Source organism: Myotis daubentonii, chromosome 7 (assembly GCF_963259705.1).
Source record: "Myotis daubentonii chromosome 7, mMyoDau2.1, whole genome shotgun sequence".
NCBI lineage: Eukaryota > Metazoa > Chordata > Mammalia > Chiroptera > Vespertilionidae > Myotis > Myotis daubentonii.
In genome coordinates, this window is record NC_081846.1 from 55,796,922 (window position 1) to 55,821,096 (window position 24,175).

At 39.7% G+C, this 24,175-nt stretch overlaps 1 protein-coding gene across 10 annotated transcripts in view; it reads left to right on the top strand.

The window, feature by feature from the left end:
- The window catches only part of RBMS1 (RNA binding motif single stranded interacting protein 1), a 227,662-nt gene extending 211,822 nt beyond the window's left edge, over positions 1-15,840 (top strand). For 4 of the 10 annotated variants that reach the window (XM_059704286.1, XM_059704287.1, XM_059704290.1 and 1 more), the window contains exons 7-15: positions 1,654-1,769; positions 2,591-2,640; positions 2,767-2,860; positions 5,357-5,404; positions 6,318-6,368; positions 9,704-9,814; positions 10,955-11,035; positions 12,346-12,430; positions 13,166-15,840. In XM_059704286.1, coding sequence (XP_059560269.1) covers positions 1,654-1,769; positions 2,591-2,640; positions 2,767-2,860; positions 5,357-5,404; positions 6,318-6,368; positions 9,704-9,814; positions 10,955-11,035; positions 12,346-12,423 — 629 coding nt within the window. In that variant the 3' untranslated portion in view covers positions 12,424-12,430; positions 13,166-15,840. The remainder of the gene's footprint in view (positions 1-1,653; positions 1,770-2,590; positions 2,641-2,766; positions 2,861-5,356; positions 5,405-6,317; positions 6,369-9,703; positions 9,815-10,954; positions 11,036-12,345; positions 12,431-13,165) is intronic. The other 6 variants (XM_059704289.1, XM_059704291.1, XM_059704292.1 and 3 more) reach the window with 6 other exon arrangements.
- The last annotated feature ends 8,335 nt before the right edge of the window (positions 15,841-24,175 follow it).

Below are 24,175 nucleotides of genomic sequence, written 5' to 3' on the forward strand. Positions count from 1 at the left end.
TTGGTAAGGGGAGAGATTTCCAAAAGCCAATATTTTTCTTTCTTTTTTGAAAAGACTAAAGAGTGTAGCGCATCTACTGTCTAGGATTTGGCCCCAGTCCATCTTCCATCACACCCAGTTTGCCTTACATGGAAGTTCCTTGTTCAGGTGAGCCTGGGGGAGTTGGGGTGTGGTTGGAGTCAGAAGGAAAACAAAGGACCCCTTTGTGAAAGGTAGGGCCAAGGCTACTGGATTCTCACCAGATGCCTCATGGTTTTGCTTTCACCTCCTAGTACCCACAGCACAGTTGTCTTTCGGAAGTGAGCTCACATTCCCGCACATCCTGTGGAGTGGGCCTCATGGGGGAGAGGAGGAGGTCGTGCTAAACTACAGCCTGGACAGCCCCCGAGAAGGAATTACAGTTGGATTCTGTGTTATGTTTTGTTTTTTTGGCAGAGAAGTGTTGAGAGACACTATTGCTTCCACCCTGTCATTAGTGGGTGGGTAATAGTGATATAAAATGAGAGATGAATTAGGATAATAAGAGGCAAAGGAGAAAGGAGTAAATTTTCCACAAGTAATATTTTTCTCTTCATGGTTATTTAACTTTGAGACAGAACTTGAAAGTAGTAATCACAGTTTTGTAGTAGACAAAGGATGGAATGTGAGAGCCAGACAGGAAGGTGTGATTGCCTTTATTACCTTAACGAGAAACACACAGAAACATACACCATTTTCAGGAATACACTGTTGCTTCCATTCTAGAAAGGCAGAGAAAAGTCACGGTGGCCAGCTCTGCCGTCGCCCCTTCTCTCTCCTTCTCTCTCTCTCTCCTGTCTTTTTAGCTCATGTGTATGTATCCCTGCATCCTTTGCTTTCCTGTGTTCTTGAGTTGTTCTTTGGGTCATCTTATGATGTGAACATAGAGTAAAGCAACACTGACTGGGATGATTACAGACACAGAAAAACCTTGACATAGGGTGTTCACGGGTTTTTGGCTTTCTCCCAACAGCTGTCTTCAATGCTGTATCCCAAAACCAAACAAATTCATTAACTGAACCAAGATGTAATAAGCACCCATAACATGCCAGACCCTTGGGCTCTGGGGATACAGCGATGAACAGAACAGATGTCACTGCCCCTGTGGAGCTTACACTCTCGAGGGGAAATAGACACCAAACAAATCAACACACTCGCCAGTCGTTATAAACAGGATGAATAAAAATACATGTGAGGGGTCAGAAGGGGAACGTGTTTCTTCTGGGGAAGTGAAGGCCTCTCTGAGGAATTATGGGAGCCTTTAAGGTGGGGAGGAGAGGATGACATAACCGTGTTTACATTTGGAGGTTTATAGAGGTGGAATTGGAGAGGGCCCAAACTTTTAAAATGTGTATCTACACTTAAAGAAATGGCAGAAGTGAATCAAATAATTCTTATGCGTCCTCAGCATTGCTGTTTAAGCGTTCTCATTACACTCTGGTTTGAAAATAATAATTAATATATTTTTCACCAGTGGATAATCTTATAAGGGTCTGAGCAAACTTTTGCCTTAAAGTGTTCTATTAATTCCCTTACAGCACTCACACTGCTGCTGTTAAAGAAGCAATTCAGTCACATTGTCATGTGTATACACACATAAGTTTGATTTCATAATGGTTTTCCCTGTGTATTCAGCTCCAACAGAACCTTTATTGTGTAAGTTTGCGGATGGAGGACAGAAGAAGAGACAGAACCCCAACAAATACATCCCCAATGGAAGACCATGGCATAGAGAAGGAGAGGTGAGACTTGTAAGTTCTTTCCTGAAACTTTAGTGTGGGTGTATGATTGTGAGAGTCTGTGACTAGTTACACAAGCATCATCTGAACTTGGCCACCACACTCCTGAAATAGGTGCCATAATCTGCATGATGTCGAATTAAAACTTTCCCAGTGGAAATGGTGCTAAGAGGGACGATTCTCCACATGGACAGATAGATGGTAGAAACAGCTATGTTTACTACACATCAAGTAAAAGAGCACTTCAAATGCCATGGATTCTGAGAGAGATTTACATTTATAACTATTCAGAAGTCATTCTAAATAACATTATTAAAATAAATAGTATATTTGTCATTGAGGGATTTTTTTTTCCTAATTCTTTTGAATAATGTTCTTTATTTAACAAAAAAGAAAGCTCAATTCCTTAATTAAAATGTTGGACCTTCCTTTCTCCATGTTTATTTTCAATGAATTGTTTTGTGTTTTTTTAAGTAACATACTGGTTCAAGAATGTCTAGGGAAATGCCATCCAGTAGAAATGTTCTGGAATACAACCAACGATAACCACTAGCCATGTGTGGCTATTTGAATACTTGAAATGTAGCTTGGATGCTGGAGGGACTCAATTTTTTATTTAATTTTAAATATGAGTGACTATTGGTTACTATGTGGGACAGTGCAGATCTGGAGCTTTAACTCTCACGTTGAGTTTATAACTGTTTGTCTAACAGAAACTCCTACTTTTATCAAATGCTATTAAACCATCACTGTTTTATGTTGTCCTGACTCTAAGAAATGGCATTTTTTAATTGTGCCTTTGCAGATGTTTTTCTTTCTTTTCATTCCCATAGGCTGGAATGACACTTACTTACGACCCAACCACAGCTGCTATACAGAACGGGTATGTCATTAAGATAAATACATAATAGCTTGAGGGAAAATGTAAAGGTGGAAAATATCAGACGTTTGTTCTGTGAAATACTCTGTTTAAAGGATTACTGAATAAAGGCTTTTGTGTTTGTTCTAGATTTTACCCTTCACCATACAGTATTGCCACAAATCGAATGATCACTCAAACTTCTATTGCACCCTATCTTGCATCTCCTGTATCTGCCTACCAGGTTTGTACCATTAGGATTCATCAAGAATACAGGAACTTGCTACGTTTTTGTGTCTTCATATTTTGAACATTTATAATGCAATTTAAGTCAAATGTTATGTAGCTTGGATACCAATTTAGAATAAGCTGCTTTTTACTTGACAGAGTGATTTACTTTTTATGTCTAAGAGAATGTAAAATGCGAAAATGGTTTCCAGTTGTCAGTCCTGGAAATCTTAGCATTTTAGAATCGGGATGAACCCCAGTACTTCCTCCACAATGAGCCCTGCTGTTGGACACCACATGTCCCAGAAATGAAAGCTTGAAGAGAATTGCCTTCAGGCGAAATATAGAATAGGTGTGCACACTTGCCTTTGTTCCTTCGTCAGCAGGAGCTAACAAAATAGCAAGTAAACTGCTAATAAATAAAGATGTGTCTCTATTAGGTAACATTAAATGAGTAATACAGTGAAATTTTAGGCAAAAAAAAAAAGGAGGTCACTCCCTGTTTACATTATTTTTGTGAGAAGGCTTATATATTAAATAAATTCCCAACTTAGAACCAAGATCTCATTAAGCACCTTATTATAATACTGATTTGGTTTTATTTCAGGCTTAGCTTCTGTTCTTCGAGCACCCAGTGTGTACATACAATTTCTCTTTAGCAGAATGCCTCTAATAGGGTTGCCGCAATGGCCCAGACAGGAACATTATAATGGAATTCTATTACAGACATGTAGGAATATAGCTCTCTTTTGTTGACTGTTGAGATCCTGTATGACTAAACTAAACTCTTGTGTATTCTTGTTTTTAAAACAATGGAATGAGATGTTGTAGTCCTGATTTCTGGGGTTAGGGGGTTGTAGTATCTAATAACTGTTTATTTTGCTTCTGTAAGCCTCAGTTTCCTCATCTTTAAAATGGGGATAATAATAGTTTCTGTCTCATAGTCTTGTCATAAGAACTAGATGAGACTATGTATAGAGTTTGGCACATTATCCTGGCATATCATTAGCAATCAATAAATGTTAGCAATGATTATCGTCATTATTAATATGCAGGATTAGCTGGCTGGTGAGAATATATTCATTATACTTTTTGAAAAAAATAATGGATTGGTCAGCATAAGCAATATCATAAAGGTGGTTTTGTTTAAAAACATAAAAGTAGCTTTGAATAACAAAGAGTAGTGATCAAATGCACTAAAACTGAAATTTTAAAATCGCATTCACAGCCTCCCTCAGCTTTCAGGTTCTTTCCTCCTCCTTTCCCTGAATTGTCTCTTATTTTTTCTTTTATCTCTCCGGGTTGTTATGTTACTTACGCTGGTGTTTCAATTTGCTGGACAAAATATTCACTCATTTAATGCCTCTCTAATTATTTTGAATTTAAGATTTCTGTGTTTTCTTTGCCTGTGTAAAACTCAGATCTGCTCTAGTGCATTTTCCCTAATTAACAATTCCCTAATTAACACTTCCGATATTGAAAGGTAGTCTTCTCTTAACTATCTGAACTTGGAGCCCTCTGCCATTTATGGATATTACTAAAAATAGGCACAAGTAAGCTTATTCTCAGGCGAATGAAAGATTGTGCATATTAATTTGAATGTGTACTGCTGTAGATATAATTCTTAATGCATCTCCCTACCACCTCTTTTCTATAAAAGCATTGAACATTTTGCCCACAGAACTGTTTCATAGAATTAAGAAATCAGGAAGGCTAGTGTTTGTAATAAATTTGATAGGCCTAACTAGAAACATTTCATTTTAAAGGCCTGATTTTTTTTTTCCTTAGGCATTCTGTGTTTTCCTAAGATACGTGTGGAATTTTTTTCATTTGCCTTACACTCAGTGCCATAACCTCAAAGACTGATTCTTAACCCATCCATTCAGGGGCCTAGTAGGGTCAGCAGATGAGCTTTAAGTGGTCTTTCTGTGATTCCCTTAAATTGTTTGCAAAATGTTGCTTGTGTGTGTGCAGTTAGTTGGGGGAGGAGGAGGCGGGGGGGGGGGGGGGGAGAAGAGATCTGTATCTTTCACCAGTTTTTTAGTGGGCTCCATGACCTAAACAATGTAAAGAATCAATGGTAAAAAGAAAAGAAAAATCATAGAACATAGATTATTATTCCCATTTTATAGTTAGGGGGAAAATGAGGACTAGTCATTGACAACAGCTGATTTGCTGCTTGAAAAAGAAAATTGGGTTAGATGTCATAGCTCCCTAACCCCATAATGCTATATTAGATTATCAAGACCACTGAAGCATATTTAAAAAATGGGAGCATCTGTCCCAAATTGGGGTCTCTTTGGAGCTGCTCGCCTCCCCGTGATTTATTCAGTGAAGGCCTTGTACCCGTGTTGGAGTGGGCCTTTCTCCACTAAACCACCATATGCTTATACAATTGGATTTGAGAAATTGGCATCCGCAAGAAACCACCAATACCCCGACGGGGAAAGGCTGCAGTCCAGATAACTGAAATGTTAACAAGGCAGAAGCACTTAACTTTGATCTGCCTTAGGTGGCAAAGGAAACCAGAGAAAACAAGTATCGGGGCTCTGCTATCAAGGTAATTCCTAATACGTTCTTCCCCCATGACTCTCCCCTCGTATCCTCTCTATAGAACCTCTGAAGTTAACAGCAGGGGATAAGACACAGGAGGGTTTTGTTGTTAAGAATTACAGACTGAAACGTATTCTAAAAACTACATAGTCTCAGGAAAGCTCTGGGCATCAAGAAATGGACTGTTTTTGCTTTTGTTTTTGTTTTTTGTTTTTCTCTCTCAAACGGCAGACTGCTTTCTTTTCTGCCACGAAACCCGACTCTCACATCTTATTTCTCAATCCAAGAGGGTCTGCTGTGTGGATGCCCTAGTGACTGTCGATGTCAAGATCTAGTTTCTGAAGCTTCATTTTCTAAATCTGAATTTCAGATTTTTATTTTCCACACTAGCTAGAAATTGTTGACCACCAAACAAGATTTCTAAAACCTAACAAATGTCCGGGGATCCAAGAGGGATTGAATTTGATTATTCTTTTTGAATAAGCACATACTTTATGGGTTAGTTTCTAATAAGATGTGCTGGAATTAATTCTCATTCATCTGTATTCCTGAAGCATCTAGTTCATACTTTGATGATAGCACTTTTCACTATTGATTGGAGTTCTTTACTTGTTTATCTCCCTTGCTTGAGACAGTAAATTTCTTGAGGGTGGGGCCCATGTCTTATCACCTTTTTTTCTTTTTGGTGCCTGATACTCACACACCTCAGTAAAGGAATTTTGTTTTAAATAATCATTTCATCCTATTCAGAGTGACCAGTTTGCCAAGAACTCTAACTGCCTTAATAATCTTTTTAATCATTGATAGTATTGTTTCCTTAATTTCCTTCTGTCGATTTTAACATGATTAAAAGAGTTCTAGAGAAATAGGTAGCATTCCAATGGAAATCAATGTTTCTTTCAAAATCCTCCCTTTTCCAGGTGCAAAGTCCTTCTTGGATGCAACCTCAACCATATATCCTACAGCACCCTGTAAGTTGTCATCATAATGTCTTTGTGCTTTGAAAGTAAACCATGTACATGTTAAAACCATTCTCTGGGAAATTTTAAGCATGTAATATGTGAATGTATAAGCTTCTTATAAAACTCTCATCACCTTTGTCTTAAAACAAGTTGGTAGTTAACAATAAGTTAAATTTGCAGTCTGTCAGAACTTAGAATATATCATATTGGAGAACGGGTACCATTTTCTTCCTCCTACCAGTTCTGTAGGAGATCATTAAATTGAGTTTTTTACTTTTTAAATTGTTTAAATTGTAAGGGTTTTTTTAATTGCTAATTTTTAGCAGCACTTGCAATGAAACCCTCATTTTTAACATTCTATTTAATTGCAAATATACAGTGTCAAAATTAATCTAGAGATTTTTATTGGAGTTTCTTAGCCTCTCCACAGAAACTATAAATACAAAAGTAGTAACACCTTCTTTGGTAAATAAATGGGATTTCTTTAGTGACATGATCATTTGTTGCATTTATGTATACAATATATTTATTTTAGTTGAGTAAGTTATCCTTCACTTTATTAGTATATTTTAATGTGTTTTTCAAAAATACATAAAATCTAGGTTGTTGAATTAAAACATGGGTTTAAAAAGTTGGAAAAAAATAGCCATAGCCAGTATGGCACAGTTGATTGGGCGTCATCCCATGCACTGAAAAGTCACAGGTTCAATTCCCAGTCAGGGTACATGCCTGAGTTATGGGTTCAGTCCCTGGCTGGGTCACGTGCAAGAGCCAGCCAGATTGATGTTCTGCTTTCACATCGATGTTTATCTCTCTCTCTCTTTCTCCTTTCCTCTTTCTCTAAAAATGAATAAAATAAAAAAATGTAATAAAAAATTTTTTAAAAGAGGGAAATGTCTTTTTTAACGTTGGAAAAATAAAGGTGGAGAACAAAATCACACACAAAAAAGGCTAAGAATGCCCAATTCAGACCTACATGCTTGCCATGAGAAGGCCACACCTTTGGCTCTAAGCTTTCTAATAACTAACACAAAATAGGAATATTTTTTAAAAATATGTTTTTATTGATTTCAGAGAGAAGAAGGGAGAGTGAGAAAGGAATAGAAACATCGATGAGAGAGAATCATTGATTGGCTGCCTCCTGTAGGCTTCCTACTGGGGATCAAGCCAGCAACCCAGACATGTGCCCTGACCGGGATTTGAGCCATGATCTCCTGGTTCATGGGTTAATGCTCAACCCTTGAGCCACACCAGCCAGGCACAAAATGGAATCTTGATAAGCAGTACAGCTCACAGTACTCATAAGATAATAACAGATCAGTTGGTTGGGAAGAGCACAGTCTTCTTGGCCTTAAGATGAGACAGGAATTTCTCTCCTAACACCTAGAGAGGACACTATGTAATGTAAGATCATGTGTAGGAAACAGCAATCCAGGGATCAGTTCTGAATAGAAAGTTGCTGAGATGACTCTGAAGAAGGAAATAAAACTTGGTCAGTTAATAACACAGGAGAAAAGCTCTGTGCTATTGTGTCTACATACACACATGTTTCTATATGCACACATGCATCCACATACATACATGCCAACTCATGCATGCACATTTACACCCCCACATACACAAATGCTCATGGCAGTCCATGTCCCTGGTCCTTTGTGCTGTCCTATTATAAAATGCTGGAAATGAACTCTCTTTTCATTTGGGGGTTTCCTGGTATAATAGTTCCTACAGATGAATGGAAAAAATGAGCAGGAAACTCCTTCAGCATATTCTGGGCTTCTGAGTCATTTCTATGTACACTCACTCTGAGGATGCACATTAAACCTTTAAAAAGAAAAAAAAATAAATATATTTTTATTGAAGTCAGAGAGGAAGAGAGAGAGAAAAACATCAATAACAAGAGAATATTATTGATCGGCTGCCTCCTGCACGCCCCACACTGGGGGTCAAGCCTGCAACCCAGGGCATGTGCCCTGACCAGGAATTGAACCGTGACCCTCCTGGTTCATAATTTTTTTTATGAAATGTATTAACAACAAACTATTTCTGACACATCTATATTTCTTGGCAACTTTTAGAGCCAAAGCTGCACATAGCTCAGTTGAACATCTTTAAGGAGACCGTAGTGTACAGAAGGTTCCTGTCTGAGAATTCATTTCCTTTCCCACCAGATCTGGACTGCCTGCAGCCAGAATTAAAGTGCCTGCACATCGATCTTGGCCCACAGTTGTGCATCTAATATCAATAAATAACTGTATTTAGGGGATATGTCCAGTATAGTGATGGCAAAACCTTAACATTAATTTTGTAGTGTTAGAATAATTGTATTCTCAGGCCATTGGATGATTGCAAAAGTGAGAGGAATTATATAATCCATAAGAATATTATTTAGGATAAATTACAGAAAATGTAAAAATTCAAAAATAGAATTAATTAAATTTTGGTTTATGCAATCAGTGTATCATGTAATCTTTGAAAATTATGATAATGACAGTTATGCAGTAGTTTAGGTAAATATTTATAATGAAATGTTAAGTGAAAAGCAGAAACCCAGGGTATGTAATTTTTTATGTACCTTCATTGCAATTCTGTAAAAACATGCCAAGTTTAGAATCTGGGCAGCCGTGGGAGCCTGACGGTGCTCACAGTGATGTGGGGGAGAGAGAGTGGGTGACTGGTGATTTTCCCACCTCTCCTCTCTGTTTTTTTTTAAATTATATTTTACTTTTAATGATCAGAATTTTAAAATATGAAGTCAAATAATCTGAAATTGGCTTATTCATTATATTTGAATCAGTTTCCCTGTCCTGGCCCCAAATTGTCGTTGAAAGTGCTGGGAAACACTGAGTGAATGAAGAATGTGATCTTGATCTTGATCTTGAATCCAATGACTTTCTTTATAGAATTTTTTTAAATAAAACACGGTATTTATAATATTCAATATAGCATATTATTTTGTGGCCACATAAACCATCAACTGCCATGTATTTTAAAAAAATAATTAAGCCTTTTGTAACCCAGCCAGCCAAAAATAGTTTGAATTTTCTGTTACAGCTCCTCCTGCTGGACTAGCTTTGCTTCACAGTTAAGTGAAGGTAAAGGGAGAGGTGGTTAATACAGGGATTTCCATAAAGTGAGTGCTCCTTAAAAAGTCTCAGGAAAATACACTCTAGAAGAGTTTAAGGAGGTAATTTATGCCATTTTCAAATTTGAGGGGAGGTTATTTTTGTTTCACATTCCTCAACAAACAGGCATTTCCTTTGAAAAAAGTGATAACAGAATTGTAACTCCCTCCCTCTTGTCTTAACATGTATCTTACATGGCTCTTGTCTCCAACTTCCCAGGGTGCCGTGTTAACTCCCTCAATGGAGCACACCATGTCACTACAGCCCGCATCTATGATCAACCCTCTGGCCCAGCAGATGAGTCATCTGTCACTAGGCAACACCGGAACAGTAGGTGGCAAATTAATATCATCTGTCTCAGCAAAGAGAAGAGTGTAAATTGATGCAGCCTGTGTCTTCCCTCTCAGTCACATGCTCTGTGATGTCAACGATATGTCTGACCTCCTGACACCTCCTCTCCACACATACACATTGCCTTCCTCATAGTAAATACTCAGATATTTCTTGATTAATTGATGAACTAAAAGTTGGTCCCCTGAGTATCTCTTCTTTACCAGAATGTAGCACCCATACTTGACTTTACCCAGCCCCAATAATCAGTCCTGTTCATTCATTCTGGCAGACCTGGTCTCCTGAGTCAAAAGATGAAGGTGATACATGGTGGCAAAGACAAGGGATTTCTCCTCACTTATTTTTTTTATGGAATTTCGGGACATCGAATCATGATCTCTTTGCTGAATTATTTCCCCAGAGTCCAGGAGACTTAATTGGGCACTGAAGTTGAGCTGATATCACACCCAGTTAACTTCCAGGGTTGATATAGGCAGTGTTTGGATAAAACAACCAAGAGCTTTTAAGTCAGACCATATCTATGGTGGCTTAAAAGAACAAAGGGTATTGGGGTGTTTTACCCACTTACACTCAAAGCTAGCAGCGGCTTCTTGTGGAGGCTTACACGGGCCACTTACCTCCAATGAGGTTGGCTAGAAAGGTCTCCTGCCTTTGGAAACGGATGCCTGTCAGCAAGGGTCCACTTCGTATTCTGCAGTGACCTGTTAAAGATCTAGTAAGTCATTTACCCCTTGGTCTCCACTTAGTGAGACAGTTCTGGATACTAGCTCAGGGGACTTCTGGGAAATAATGAGGCCCTTTGAGAAGAGAGCTTTTAAAATAGCACATTAATGATGTTCATTGAGGATAAAAAACCTTAATGATCTTCACCCATGTGCTGCTTTGTTAGGAAATTCCAAGAAAGGTGGGATTTTTACTTTGACAAATTCAAAAAGTAGAAAGCATTCGCTTTGCCTTTCATATGATATAGTGATGTTAGTATATTAATTAAATTTTGAGCCCATTTACATTTCTTCTTTGAGACTTCCAAATACTGGTCATCCCACCTCAAAATTCCCCAAGTGTTCAGAATTTTGCATGGCTTGTCCTGGCCCATCTTGACCATACTCTTCTTTTCAGTACATGCCTGCAACATCAGCTATGCAAGGAGCCTATTTGCCACAGTACACACACGTGCAGACGACGGCAGTTCCTGTTGAGGTTGGTACAGACCATTCTGGCAATGAATAGTTTTAGAAATGGGTAAATTAGATGAAATTCAAAGGAAAATTGATCAAGTCACACATTTGCATAAAGATTTCAGTTTAGAGAGAGTATATACCTAGAGTTATTTTTAACTATGAATCGTCATTCTCTGCATACAAATTAGTGTAGTGACATCCAGGCCACACCTCTAAGACTCCCAAGAACATTTTCTAAGCTTGTAACACATTTCATTTCCCTTTCAAGGCTCTATCTTGTCTCCTATAAAATGGTGCTTACAGGCACATTAAAGTAAAGCTGAGTCAATAATCCTAGTACCAAAGATTACTAGTATATCAATCATAATAATTGCAAAATCAGTTATAATTGAGATGTTTTAGAGGGATGAGGAACAAACCATACCTGTTTTCATAAAGGCTGTTTGTATAGCTAAATAATACAATATTGACATGAAATAAGTCTGACATTTAAATTAAGATTTTAATTAAGCTTGGACAAAAATAGCGTTTTCTAGCAAAGTACCCTTAAACTTCCAAGGAAATTCATCAACTCAATCAAGTCCACCTTCCAAGCAGATCCCATAGGTTCTAATTCCAGAAGCAGCCCCTAGGACTGTGGCTGAATATGGGGGATGGAGGGAGTGAGGGGGATGATTGTTGTTTTGTTTGCAGCTGGTCAATTTAAATTTGTGCAATTATTGACAATCGTAGTTACAAAAACCCAAAACCCAAAATCTTTTATCTGCAATTCTGAAATGCACAAAAAGCATTAAAACAAAAAATTCTCTTTGTAACTACTTTAGCAAATAACTTGACCTGCAGCAATACCCAACCCAAACTGATGCAAGACACAGATCTTTTCTCCACTTACTGTGCATAGTTATGTCTCCCAGTGCAGACCTGTTAATGTGGTTGACTGTGAGGTACAGCCCTGGACCCCACTGTGTATATTCAGTGACATGCTGCTTATGCATACCATATTTCAGATCCTAAAACCTGAAAACACTGAATTTCAAGTCACATCTGGCCCCAAGGGATAAGAGATTTGTTTGATAAGTTGTAGCTTGGTGTGAAAAGACAACTCATAAATGTGGGGTGGGAGGCTCTTTGGGTGCACCAGGTATTTGAACTTCTTAGGGGAAATAATTCACCTTGAAAGTTCTACATGACCTTAAGAAAATCACTTTTTTTAAAAAAAAAAATCACTTTAAAGAGTGCTTGTTTTGAAGATGCTGGACTCAGTCAGACCTGGGCAGCAGCGTTTGGATCTCATTGCTCACATGTCTCATCTGTTCTGCTTTGTTGTAGGAGGCGAGTGGTCAGCAGCAGGTGGCTGTAGAGACGTCTAATGACCATTCTCCATATACCTTTCAACCCAATAAGTAACTGTGAGGTATGAGGGAGAGGTCTCCATCACTGTAGGGCTCAGGTCAAGAGAAAAATCTAATGGTTCTTTTATCAAAGTGGATGGTACTTAGGATAACTGAGATTTCCTCACACTGCTATGATCATGGCTAAGGAATCCAATGTTATCAAAATGTTCAAAGCAGTGATTTTTGTGGATTTGCAATTAAGTATTCTTTCCAAAAGGCACTTATGTTGAAGTCGAATATATATTTACTCTCTCCCTTCTTAACTCTCCCCAAAAATGTGTAACATTAGAAAACAACAGGCATCAAATTTGTCCTACAGCACATTTATTTTACATTGATTTTACTTTAATGTTCACAAGCTCAAGGATATGTAGCACAAGAGTTTGCATAATCTAGCATTGCAAGGTTAGCAGTATCTTGACTTAGGAGATTGAGAAGTTGCATTACCAGTTCTCACTTGGACCACAAATCTCAAACCTTTTTACTTTACCATGCAGCTGGCAGTAAAATAACTGGACAGAACTTGGGTTTCTTGTTCTGGCGAAAGTATGTTGCAGGTCCCAGATTTCAAAGTTGGACTCGAAGCGTAGAAAGTGACCCTCAGTTCCGGAGTTTGCATTTATTGGCCTACTGCCAGGGATGAGCACAGCCTTTTCTAAACACCTTTATCTTTAAAACCAAAAAGAGATTACAAAGCTCTGTGATGTGTTCTATCAAATGTACAAAAGCCTTTGTCTTTTATTTTTCTCTTCCAGATGTACAGAAGGGTGTTCTTACATGAAGAAGGGTGTGAAGGCTGAACAATCATGGATTTTTCTGATCAATTGTGCTTTAGGAAATTATTGACAGTTTTGCACAGGTTCTTGAAAACGTTATTTATAATGAAATCAACTAAAACTATTTTTGCTATAAGTTCTATAAGGTGCATAAAACCCTTAAATTCATCTAGTAGCTGTTCCCCTGAACAGGTTTATTTTAGTAAAAAAAAAAAATACAAAAAAAAAAAAAACCAAAAAGATTTTTATCAAATGTTACAATGCAAAAAAAAAAAAAAAAAAAGAAAAAGAAAAAGAAAAAAATAAAGAAAAGAAAAAATGGAAAAAAAAGAAAAAGAAAACTTCAATTTTCTGGGTATGCACAAAGACCATGAAGACTTATCCAAGTGCATGACCGGATTTTTGTGGTTTTGTTCATTTTGTGTTTAATTTGTGTTTTTTCCCGCTGTATGAAATGGGCTTTCTGACGTTTCACTAGTCCGACTTCACCCACGGTGTTCTGTGCTTGCAGTGCGAGTGTTGCTGTAATTCAGTGTTGCCGTCTGTGTCTCTTTTCTTCGCTTTCCGTTTTTCTTTCAATGTAGTGTGAAGTGTCTTATCCTTTTCTATGAATTCCAATTTGCCTTAACTCTTTTGATGCTGTAGCTGTTTCAGTAAAAGTTAGTTCAAACTAATGATGTAGAATGCTTTGACCAAATGAGCTGGTCTATTATGCCTTGTAAAACAGCAGCATAGGGCTTTTAAAAGGTAGTCAATAAAAGTTGCTGAAATTTTGGCTTTTTTAAATATGTAGTAGGTGTTTTTAATGATTTTTCACATAATGTGTAAGGTAGTGAAATGCAAGAAGGGAAAAACGATTTGTGTGAAACACATTTTCTGACTGGGGAACTTTTAATAGGGTAAATTGTTTGTATGGCTGTATGCCAACAGTTTCCTCTGATAGTTTGACTGATTTAGGATATCTGCTGTATGATGCAATGTAAAGTCTTTTTTGCCTTTTTTCAGGAAAAAAAAAAACAAAAACCTAACTTGATGTTCTAGATTTAGTGTAGGTAGTGTTGGGACTGGGGGTGGGGGGTGGGGGAGGGGAGTCCCCGAATGTTTTGTCCTTCCTTTATACTAATGATAGTGCTTTAGAATGCGAATTAGGCCTGAGATCTGGCAAATAGAAAGATGTTGGTATTGCAACTAAATGGCAAAAGCTAAAAGTAAGGATTTATCTTCAAACATGAGCTGAGATATGGATAGAAGCAAAACGATTGGCTACTAGCTCTCTCTCTCTCTCTCTCCTCTCTCTATTACGTAAATTTGAGAAATAAAAATTACTTGGCACTTTTAAAGGTAACTTCACCAAAGACCGAAGAGCCAGTAACCAGTAGCTCCAACTTGTCTCAGCATCACATCTTCTGTGCTCTTTATTTTTGCCGGACCAGTTTGCGGTTAGGAGAATGTGCCTTTTTTGTACCTTTGCATTTAGGTTTTATAATTTTAATTGATGTATGGACACACACAAACAAAAAAAGCATGAAGGAAGATTTGGATCCAAGCAGTGCCACACTTTACATCGTCACTACAAGTGTTAAGTGTAAAGAAAAACCAATTTTGAAACTATGAAATTCCTGATTCATAAATACACAGTTATTTCTACTTTAGTACATACAAGATGATTCACTGTTATTAAAGCTCTTTTATTAAGATAATTGCATACGTTTGAAAAGCAACGGTAAATTAAGTTGTCTTCCAAAACTGTGTACTTGTCTGGTCAACTGTGTGTGATCAGTTATCTACCTCAGAGTCTATTTTCTTTTATGCTGGGACAGGTTGCTGGCCCTCCCTGTTTCCACAGACCAAATCCTCCTAGCTCAGGAGCTAGGGCTAAGCAGTTATTTCTTTCAAGTATTTTTTAGTTCTTAAATTTTATGCTTGTATTTGATTCTAGATGTCAGTGACATTTCATAGTTTCAAAAGTCCTTGCTGCTCTGAGAAGTGTAGATTCTATTGAAAATTACGTAGTCATAAGAGAAATGTGTTTTTGTTTTTGTTTTTGTTTCCTTTTTTAAAGTTGTGGTATTATTGGTTCTATGCTCCCTGGAATATTACTGCTTTGTGAAAGTCCAGACTGAACGCAGTGCCCTCCGTGTACCTAGTACATTTATAAACCCGGGTCTCTCACTACTTGATATTTTTGCATTAGTTAAGACAGAAATTTGATAGTTCAGTTAGAGGGGAGGGCAAATCTGCTGCTAGAAATGTCTGAACTAAGTGCCATACTCGTCTGGGTAAGATTTCGGAAACATAACCTCTGTACATAAAAAAAAAAAAAGTCAGTTAAACATCACATAGTAGACAGCCATTAAATTATAAAAAAAAATTAATTTATGAAGAAAGACCTTTTGTACAGATTGAAAAAAAAAGATTTTCATAGAGATATCTATATGATCAAGAGAGTTAATTTTTTATTTTGTTTTACTAGTGCCACAAACTTGCCAGTGGTAACTTATTTGTCCGGTTCAAGATAACTCTGTAGTTTTCTTTCCTAGGACTTGTTGTTAAACGCCAAAAGACATTTTTGAACTGTACATTTGATCAGATTGTTAGCTTTTTCTGTTTTATTTCTTTTGAGAACCTTTGAATAAAAAACATCTGAAATTTTCTTTTTCCTGTCAATTTTTTTAAGTAGATTAAAAGTGTGTCAGAGTGTTAGATGACCTTCCTTGAGCTCAGTAGGTTGGTTTGAAAGTGAGTTGAAAATTATTTTAGATTCAGTGTGTACTTGAAATTTATTTTCTCCCAAAGAATTATAAAAACCTTCTCATGCCCCTCTTTGGGGTTATTTAATCTGTGTACAGGGACCAGAGACATTAACCATTAGCTCCCCACATTTCATCTCAGCAAAAGTGCACCTTTGGTCTTTTGTCCCTCCTCCTTCCTGCTGCCCTCTGACTGTGGCACTGCTTGCCATTGCCCAGCAAGGACAGAATAAAAACTGAGTCCCATCAAGCAAGCACCCAGGTAAGGATTTCAAGACGATTTTAAGACGATCTTATCCTGCCTTCATGGCCATGGGCCTCCTGAGTGACCTTGGCGGTTCCCAGTAGGAGGCTGTGGTGCAGCATTCATGGGGGAGAGAGAACTCGTTCCCATAACCCGTGTTTTATGGGAAGCACTTAATACAGGAAATTGATTCCTTCTACCCAAGGCAGATTAAGTGTTTTAGCATAGCTGTACAGTATTCATTTTCTCTGTCCTGGTGATGAAAGGAGTGAGCAAGAAAAATATCCATCCCCTCCATTCCTGTACACGCCCCCCTGCAATGTGGGTGACGTTGAATATGAACTAGAAATGTGGGGCTTAGAGCACCTCCCTTGCTCGAGCCAAGAAAGCCTGGTACTCGTGGCTGGCTCAGAAAAGACACAGGGTCCTCTGATGATCCCAGTGCTTCTGAGGGAGAGATGTCGGGCAGGAGGGAAGTTTGTCTCACTTTCTGTTCCAGCCTCCTCTGTATGACCAACAACCAAAGCGCCTTCCATTTTGTTGGCCTTATTTTTGTTCTCATATTTTTTAAGAAGGCTTTCTGTCGCTGGAGGCCTGGGACATCCCGTGGCTGTCTTTACACAGAAACTAGTAGCACTTTCTCAAGATCACCTTTCTGTGCCAAAGAGATCGACCAAATCAAAGTGATGATGGTTCAGAAAGAGCTACTGCTCCCATAGAAAGAGGCAGTACAGAGCCTTTGGGGATAAACACCTGCTAAAAGGCCATGGCTGCTTGGTCATCGTCAGGGGCCAGGATTTCCCCGTTGTCTAAGATGGGCTGGGATCAGCCTCCAATTGAGTCAGCTTGGAAGGGAGGGAGGAAGCTCTGGCGGTTGGTTCCTGGCATCCAGATTTCCTCCCCCACCCCACCATCCATACCCTTCATGGGCATTGGCGCCAGGTAAATCCACTGGAGCCCGAGTGCCCCCTCTTGAATTTCACAAATACTGATTAAATGTCCACTAGGAGAGAGGCATTGCCTCCCAGGCTGAGGGAGGCTCCAAGTAGGTTCAGGTCTGATTGATGATACTGTCACTGCACTAGAACAGCCAAAAAGGAGGAGATCCCACTCCCTCATGGGGAGAGGTTATGGTCATGTCACCAGCACCACTTTCCCCAACCACCACCAAGCTTCCCAAAAGGAAAATGAGGGAGGAGGGCGGAAAACTCTGAGCTCAGGGTTTAAGAAAAGCCTGGCAGTTTCTTCCCCTCAAATAGCAATGTGATGAGGTCACCACTACTCAGTCATCAAGGAGCACGCTGATGCCCCCACTGGTGGCCGTGCCAGATGGCAGCGGGGAGTGGGGGCTGCAAGGTGAGTGCCCAGAGCCCCGGCGAGGATTCCTGGCACAGCTGAACGGCAGTGCCCGGTGCCCATCCCTCTGTGTGGGATAAACTGCCAGGCAATGGAATTTCAACCCTGTGAAATGGCTCCAGAGTGTCTCCTGGGTCTTTGTGGGGCCAAAGGGTGTTTTCACTTGAGCCACTAGAGGGAGGATTTTGTTTTCTTCTTCAACTGTGAGCTCTAAGGCAGCGGCCCAGGCAGCCCTGGGTTATGGCCTTAGAGCGGGGGCTGCTGGTGGATATTCAATCTGCAAGCTTCCGAGGGAGAGAAATGGGGCAGGAGGGACGTGTGCCTCCTTTTCTGCCCCAGGCTCACAGTCCCAGTGCTCCTCCATCTACCCCTGGGATCACAGGGTTCTTGAATTGGGGACTAATTGTAAGAACTGATGCACAGATAATCACCATTGCCCAATGCAGGCAGCTTTCTCATCAAGACCACTGTTGCCCATACTGGGGAGTAACTTAAATGTGATTTTAAGGCACAAGGACGCCAAAAAACCTTACCAGACCTCGTGACTCGAAGACCCATGAAAGTGCTGGCAGGTTTTAGAGTTGCTCAGAATTGAAAACAGGTGGCATTAAACAGACTTTAACACTATTACTCATCTTTTTAAAATGTGACTCAGAGACTGAGATTTCATCTAGTTACTCAATTGTTCATTTATAGATGATACAGATCATAAACCGTATGCTGCAGGTATCTCCTACCTTCTAGTATCCCTGAAGCCACTTTAACTGCTTGAATACCTCTTGTGAGTGGGCACTTCTCACCTCACCTGGCATTCTTTTTGGAACAGCTCTCAAACTTGCTTAAGGAAGGAATCAAAATTGTGTCTGTGTAATTTCTACTTAGCATCCTTACGTTTGCCAACTGAGATGCTGTGGAGTAAGTTGGTCATTCCCATTCTTTAAAAGATAAAAGTATAATGACAAGAAACATATCAGTGATTGCCAGGAGTGGAAGGGATGGGAGGATGTGACTATAGGGGTACGGCACAGGGTAGTTTTGTTGGGGTTTTTTTTTGTGTGTGTGTGTGTGTGTGTGTGTTTTGGGGGGAAGTGGCCATGAAACTCTGCTCCACACTCCCCCAGCTCACACCCCAAGTGCACCACGGGTGGCTCAGGGTAAAACCCAGAACACGCAGAAGGGATCCTGAGCCTTCACTTACCTCCCAGCTCAGCCCATCCTCTTACAGGCACAGTGGTTTCCTTTTTGACTTCTCAGGCACACCACAATTCTTAAAACTTGCAGCCAATTAAAATCTCTATGTTGTTTATCTTTTGTCATGATTAATTATAACAGGCACGCAATTAAATATGTAGTCATTTAAAGTAAAGACTTGCCCAGCCAGTGTGGCTCTGTGGTTGAGTGTCTACCTACGAACCAGAAGGTTCAATTTCTGGTCAGGGCACATGCTCAGGTTGTGGGTTCAATCCCCAGTGTGGGGTGTACAGGAGGCAGCCAATCAATTATTCTCTCTCATTATTGATGTTTCTATGTCTCTCTTCCTCTCTAAAATCAATAAAAATATATTTAAAAAAATAAAGACATCTTAATGGCATGAAAAATGCTCAGGATATAAAGTAAAGGGAAAGTGTTAGGTACATAATAGTAGATACAGTATGCTCATAACTATGAAGCAATATTTAAATATGAATGGTACTTCAAAATGCTTAGCTGTAGCCCTGGCCAGTGCAGCTCAGTTGGAGCATTCTCTCATATACCAAAAGGTTTCGGGTTCGATTCCCAGTAAGGACAAGTATGGAAGGCAACCAATCAATGTTTGTCTCTCACATTGATGTTTCTCTCTCTCTCTCTCTCTCTAAAAATCAATAAAAACATATTCTCAAGTGAGGACTTGTTTTTAAAAATGCTTAGCTTTATAGGTGGAAAGATTGTGGGAAGTTTGTGTTTTCTCATTAATACTTTTTCAAATTTTTTCATTTTTCTATAATGACATTTTATAATCGGGAAAAGGAGGTTTTAACAAAAATTGTTGTCAGATCATCCTGAAATTATGCAAGTTGGTGTATTATATTCCCATCTGGCATATTTGATTATTTGTTTGTTTTTAAAACATCATGCACCAGAAGACACAAAGATGACAGAATGTGGTTCCAGTCCTCAAGGAACATTCTGTGAGGAGACACAATATATAAGTGACAATATTGTAAAGAAAAGTAACGGAAGTATGATCTAAATAAAGAGCTTTGGGACTTATGTGAAGGGGCCGAGACGACGTTGACACTCTCCTGAGGGTCTTCTCATTTCCACATTACTAATCAGTTCCTTTTTACTGATCAAAAATCACTCCAAAGCAGCCGTTTTGGCTCACTGGTTGCTCTGCCTTCTGAGAGGTGAAATTGTCAGGCAGACACATGAAGTCTTTGGTAGGTCTGGTCTTGCCAGATGAGACTTGGGGCAGATGTCCAAGGAGTTGATGTTCCTTTGTCACTACTGCTTTGAAAATAATGGATTATGTATCATGTTTTGTTTTGGTCAAGCGGGGTGTAGGATACTTTCCAAATAATGTCATTTTGACTTATTTTACCCTTGGTCGGATGTTCTCCACATGCCAGATTATGGATTTGTAAACACCTGGGTAGTTTTCTGACACCCTCCACAATATCTTAAAAACCCACAGTTATTACTTTCTTCCCAAAAGTTTCAGTAGGAATCCTATCATATTCTCTTCATTACATGTTATGCTTTGACACATGCCCAAGACCATGAATATTGTTCCTACCGATTTGTCTCTTATTTTCTTGTATGAACTGAGGGAGCCTTCTTGACATCCTTGTTATATACACGATCTTCCTAACATTTAGTTTAGTTTTATAGAGGAGGTGCTGTTTCTCTCAACTTTCACTCGTCCAATCACTTTCTATTTATTTCACAAACTTTTACTTTATAATGTTTTGAAGCAATTTACAGGAAACACAATAAAACAAATTTTAAAAGGAGGGCTTGCGAGGTTAACAGTAAAGAGAGGTAAGAAGAGCACAGAATATAGTTTGCAAACCAAAAGGCCTCCACCATCTCTCTAGTCGAACCTCAATAATTTTGAGTTTTCTGGCAGCCAAGGTGAAAGGGGACACAAGGTACACCCATCTATAGCTCTTCTACAGCTCTTCTCACCAAAGGGAGCAAAGCCTCCCAGATCCTCTGGAGAAAGATGGCATTTACTAGTTCTGTACAGGGATCTCTGAAGGGGTCACGGGCAGTGTCTACCACATTGTCCTGCCAAAACAATGATGCTTTCCCATGGGCGTTTCAATGAAAGCCAAGGACAGCACACCAAAGCACCACGTAGTGGCTCTGTGAGGTGATAGGCTCATCGTGGACACTTTCAGTTCAGTCTCTTCTCAAGTGTTCCTACGTGATGTATTTTACTCCTGTCACCAAGCCCATTGCTCTGACTCTGAAGGACAAGATCTGTTTTGACACATTACAAACATTCTAGATGCTCCTTTCTCTTTCACATCCAGCCCCCCGAATAAGAGAAATGCACCCCACAAGTCATCCGCTGCTTCCTGAACACTTCAGATGACACCGAAGACACTGTCCAGTCTCCCATTTCTCTGGAAGCAGCAGCGTGCAGTCAAGTCCATGGCTGGCTCATCTGGGCAGGCATGCACTCCTCCGGGGCAAGGTCTGTGAGTTAAGGGAGGATCATGGCACTTTTCATTACCTACCATTGCATCTTTGCTTTTCCATCAAAGGATTCTTAAGAGCTGAAGAGAAGTCATAGGGGACTCTAGGGATGTTGAGGCATAGCCCTGTGTGGCTCACCATAAACACAAAATTTCTCTTATTTTCTCCTCAGTGAATGGCAATTTGATGTTTAACGTTATAACATCTCTTTCTCTTTTTTCCCCAAGATGCTTGTGCCATTTTATTTATTTCCTAATATTTTTTTAAAAATCCAAACAAAAGTTGCAAGTACAATACAATAGAAAGAACTTTTATCCTGATGTGTTTGAGAGCAAATTATTGACCCCAGTGCTCCATTATCCCCTTCAAACAAGGACCTTCTCCTACATGGCCACAACACAGCCATCAAAACCAGAAAAGGAAAATGCTGATGCATTACTGTCATCTAATCCTCAGACACCAGTCAATTCTCATCAGTTATTCCAGGAATGTCCTTTGTAGTAAAAAGCTCTAGTTCAAAATCATGTGTTGCATTTACTTGTCGCGTGTCTTTACTTTCCCTCATTCTGAAATAGCTCCTCAGTCTTTATTTGATGGTCATTCCTTGGACACGATGGAAGATTCCTGGCCAGGTATTTAGCAGAGTGCTTAGGTCAGTTCACTGGAAGTTTCCGTTGGCCCTGCACCTTTGGCAGGAATATCGCCAAAGTGGGGCTTGTTCTCCTTGCTGCATTCCATCCTGTGACAAAGGGTTTCTATTTGTCTCCCCACCGATGGGGTTCCCTTTGATCACTTAATTAAAGTGGTGCCTGCCTGGCTTTTCCACTATAAAGTCACTCTTTCCCGCTTTGCAGTTAAATATTTTGTGGGGAGGTGCTTTGTAACCACATAAGTACCGTGAACTTCCTCACACTTTGACTAGACTCATTTACTTTTTTATATAAGTATGGGCTCAGGATTTCCTATTTTAGTTAATGGGGTCTAATCTGTTACAATTATTATCTGATGTTCCAATTGCCCCCAATTTGGCCAGGGGGCCCCTTACAAGACGGCTTCTGTGTACTTTTTCAATCCTCACTGGGGATATGTTTTTATTGATTTTTAGAGCGAGAGGAAGGGAGAGAGAAAAAGAAACATCAATGTGAGAAACATTGATTAGTTGCTTCCCATACATGCCCTGGCCAGGGATTGAACCCACAACCCAGGCATGTGTCCTGACAGGGAATCAAATATGAGACCTTTTGGTGTACGGGATGATACTCTAACCAACTGAGCCACCCAGCCAGGGCACTTCTGTATAATTTTAAGACATGTTTCCATTATTCTTTAAGCACTTTCTTGCTTTCTGGCACCACCAGATGCCCCAAGCTCATCTTGTACTTTCCCTTTCTAGTCCTGGATTCAGCCATTTCACCAGAGTCCGGGTTCCTTTTACTGAAGAATGGCATGTAGAAGGTAATATTTGGTCACTAAGTGTACTTTTTATATTGACATGTCACTGTTTCCAAGCCCTGTTAGTGAACAGGGTTAGGGAATGTATGTGTGCGAGGGGTAGGGGGAGGGTGCAGATGTGCACACACACTTACATCTCTATTTTCTACATTTTCTATAAATATTGAAAAACACGTTTGCACATCCATACCTCTGATTCCAGTCCATCACCACAGGGTCCATTTTCCCTTTCCACATCTGTAACACTCTTTTCTAACAGCAAGAAACCTGGCTCCCAATATCTTTGATAAACTTAGCCCTTTGATCAGTTCCCCTGCATGTAACCAACCTCCCATCTCTGACATCACCATCTTGGCCATACAGATGCCTTCGCCTTGCTCCCTCTGCTCAGGCTCTCATATGTGTGTGAGTCAGGGGTGGTGAGCAAGTTCATCCTCCTCCTACTCTGCCCACAAGGACACAGGAACTATGTATCAAGGAACAGGAGTGATTCTGCCATAACAGGGTAAGTGTTCTCCAAAGGAAGGGCCTTTTGTGACGCCATAGATTTGCCCCATGTTGTCTGTTACCTCTCACTTTCAGATGGAACAAGGTAAAAGATTTGAAACAGAACTGAAGAGCAGGAATGATGTGGAAGTAGGAAATCCAGAAAGATGTAAAGAAAGAACATGAGTGTATGGAAGAAGAAGAGAAAGGAAGTAGAAAAGAGACTTTGAAATGAAGACGGGTAGGAAAACAAATATAAGAAAGACTGAGCAGAGGAGGAAAAGAAGATAAAACGAACTCTGTTGACTGGTATCACCCTCCTAACACTGGCCCCTGAGCATCAGCTGAGCATGCTGGTCTCCAAGCTCTCAGCACCAACTTTGATGTGTGTTCAATTAAGGCAGGGGTCCTCAAACTACGACCCGCGGGCCACATGCAAATACAAATATTGTATTTGTTCCCGTCTTGTTTTTTCACTTCAAAATAAGATATGTGCAGTGTGCATAGGAATTTGTTCATAGTTTTTTTTTAAACTATAGTCTGGCCCTCCAACAGTCTGAGGGACAGTGAACTGGCCCCCGTTTAAAGTTTGAGGACCCCTGAATTAAGGGAACAGAGATGTTTCTAAGGTGTCAGCAGTGAATTGCCATCTCTGAGGCAACAAATGCAACATCCTGCAAAAACTGCGTGCACAGCCTTCTGATATTCCCAGGTGTTTCTCCAGGGCCTCCTCCCAAGTGGATCTAGTCCAGCCTTGCAGAGGATGGGGATGCTTCCTTACCAGTTAAACCATATCTTAATACCCCACCCCAGTTAATTCTGAAGTCTCTGAGATAAAGGCCTTTGAGTTTTTGAGAAGGAAAGGAGCTATAACCTTTTATGATTGTGGGAAAACAGTGGATTCACTAATCTAAATGATCTTGTCTGTCTTTCATCTGGTTAGCCCTCTCTGCAGCATTGGTCAGTGCTGCCAAATACACTTGTCTCCACTCCCCTACGTCCCATCCCACCTCCTTC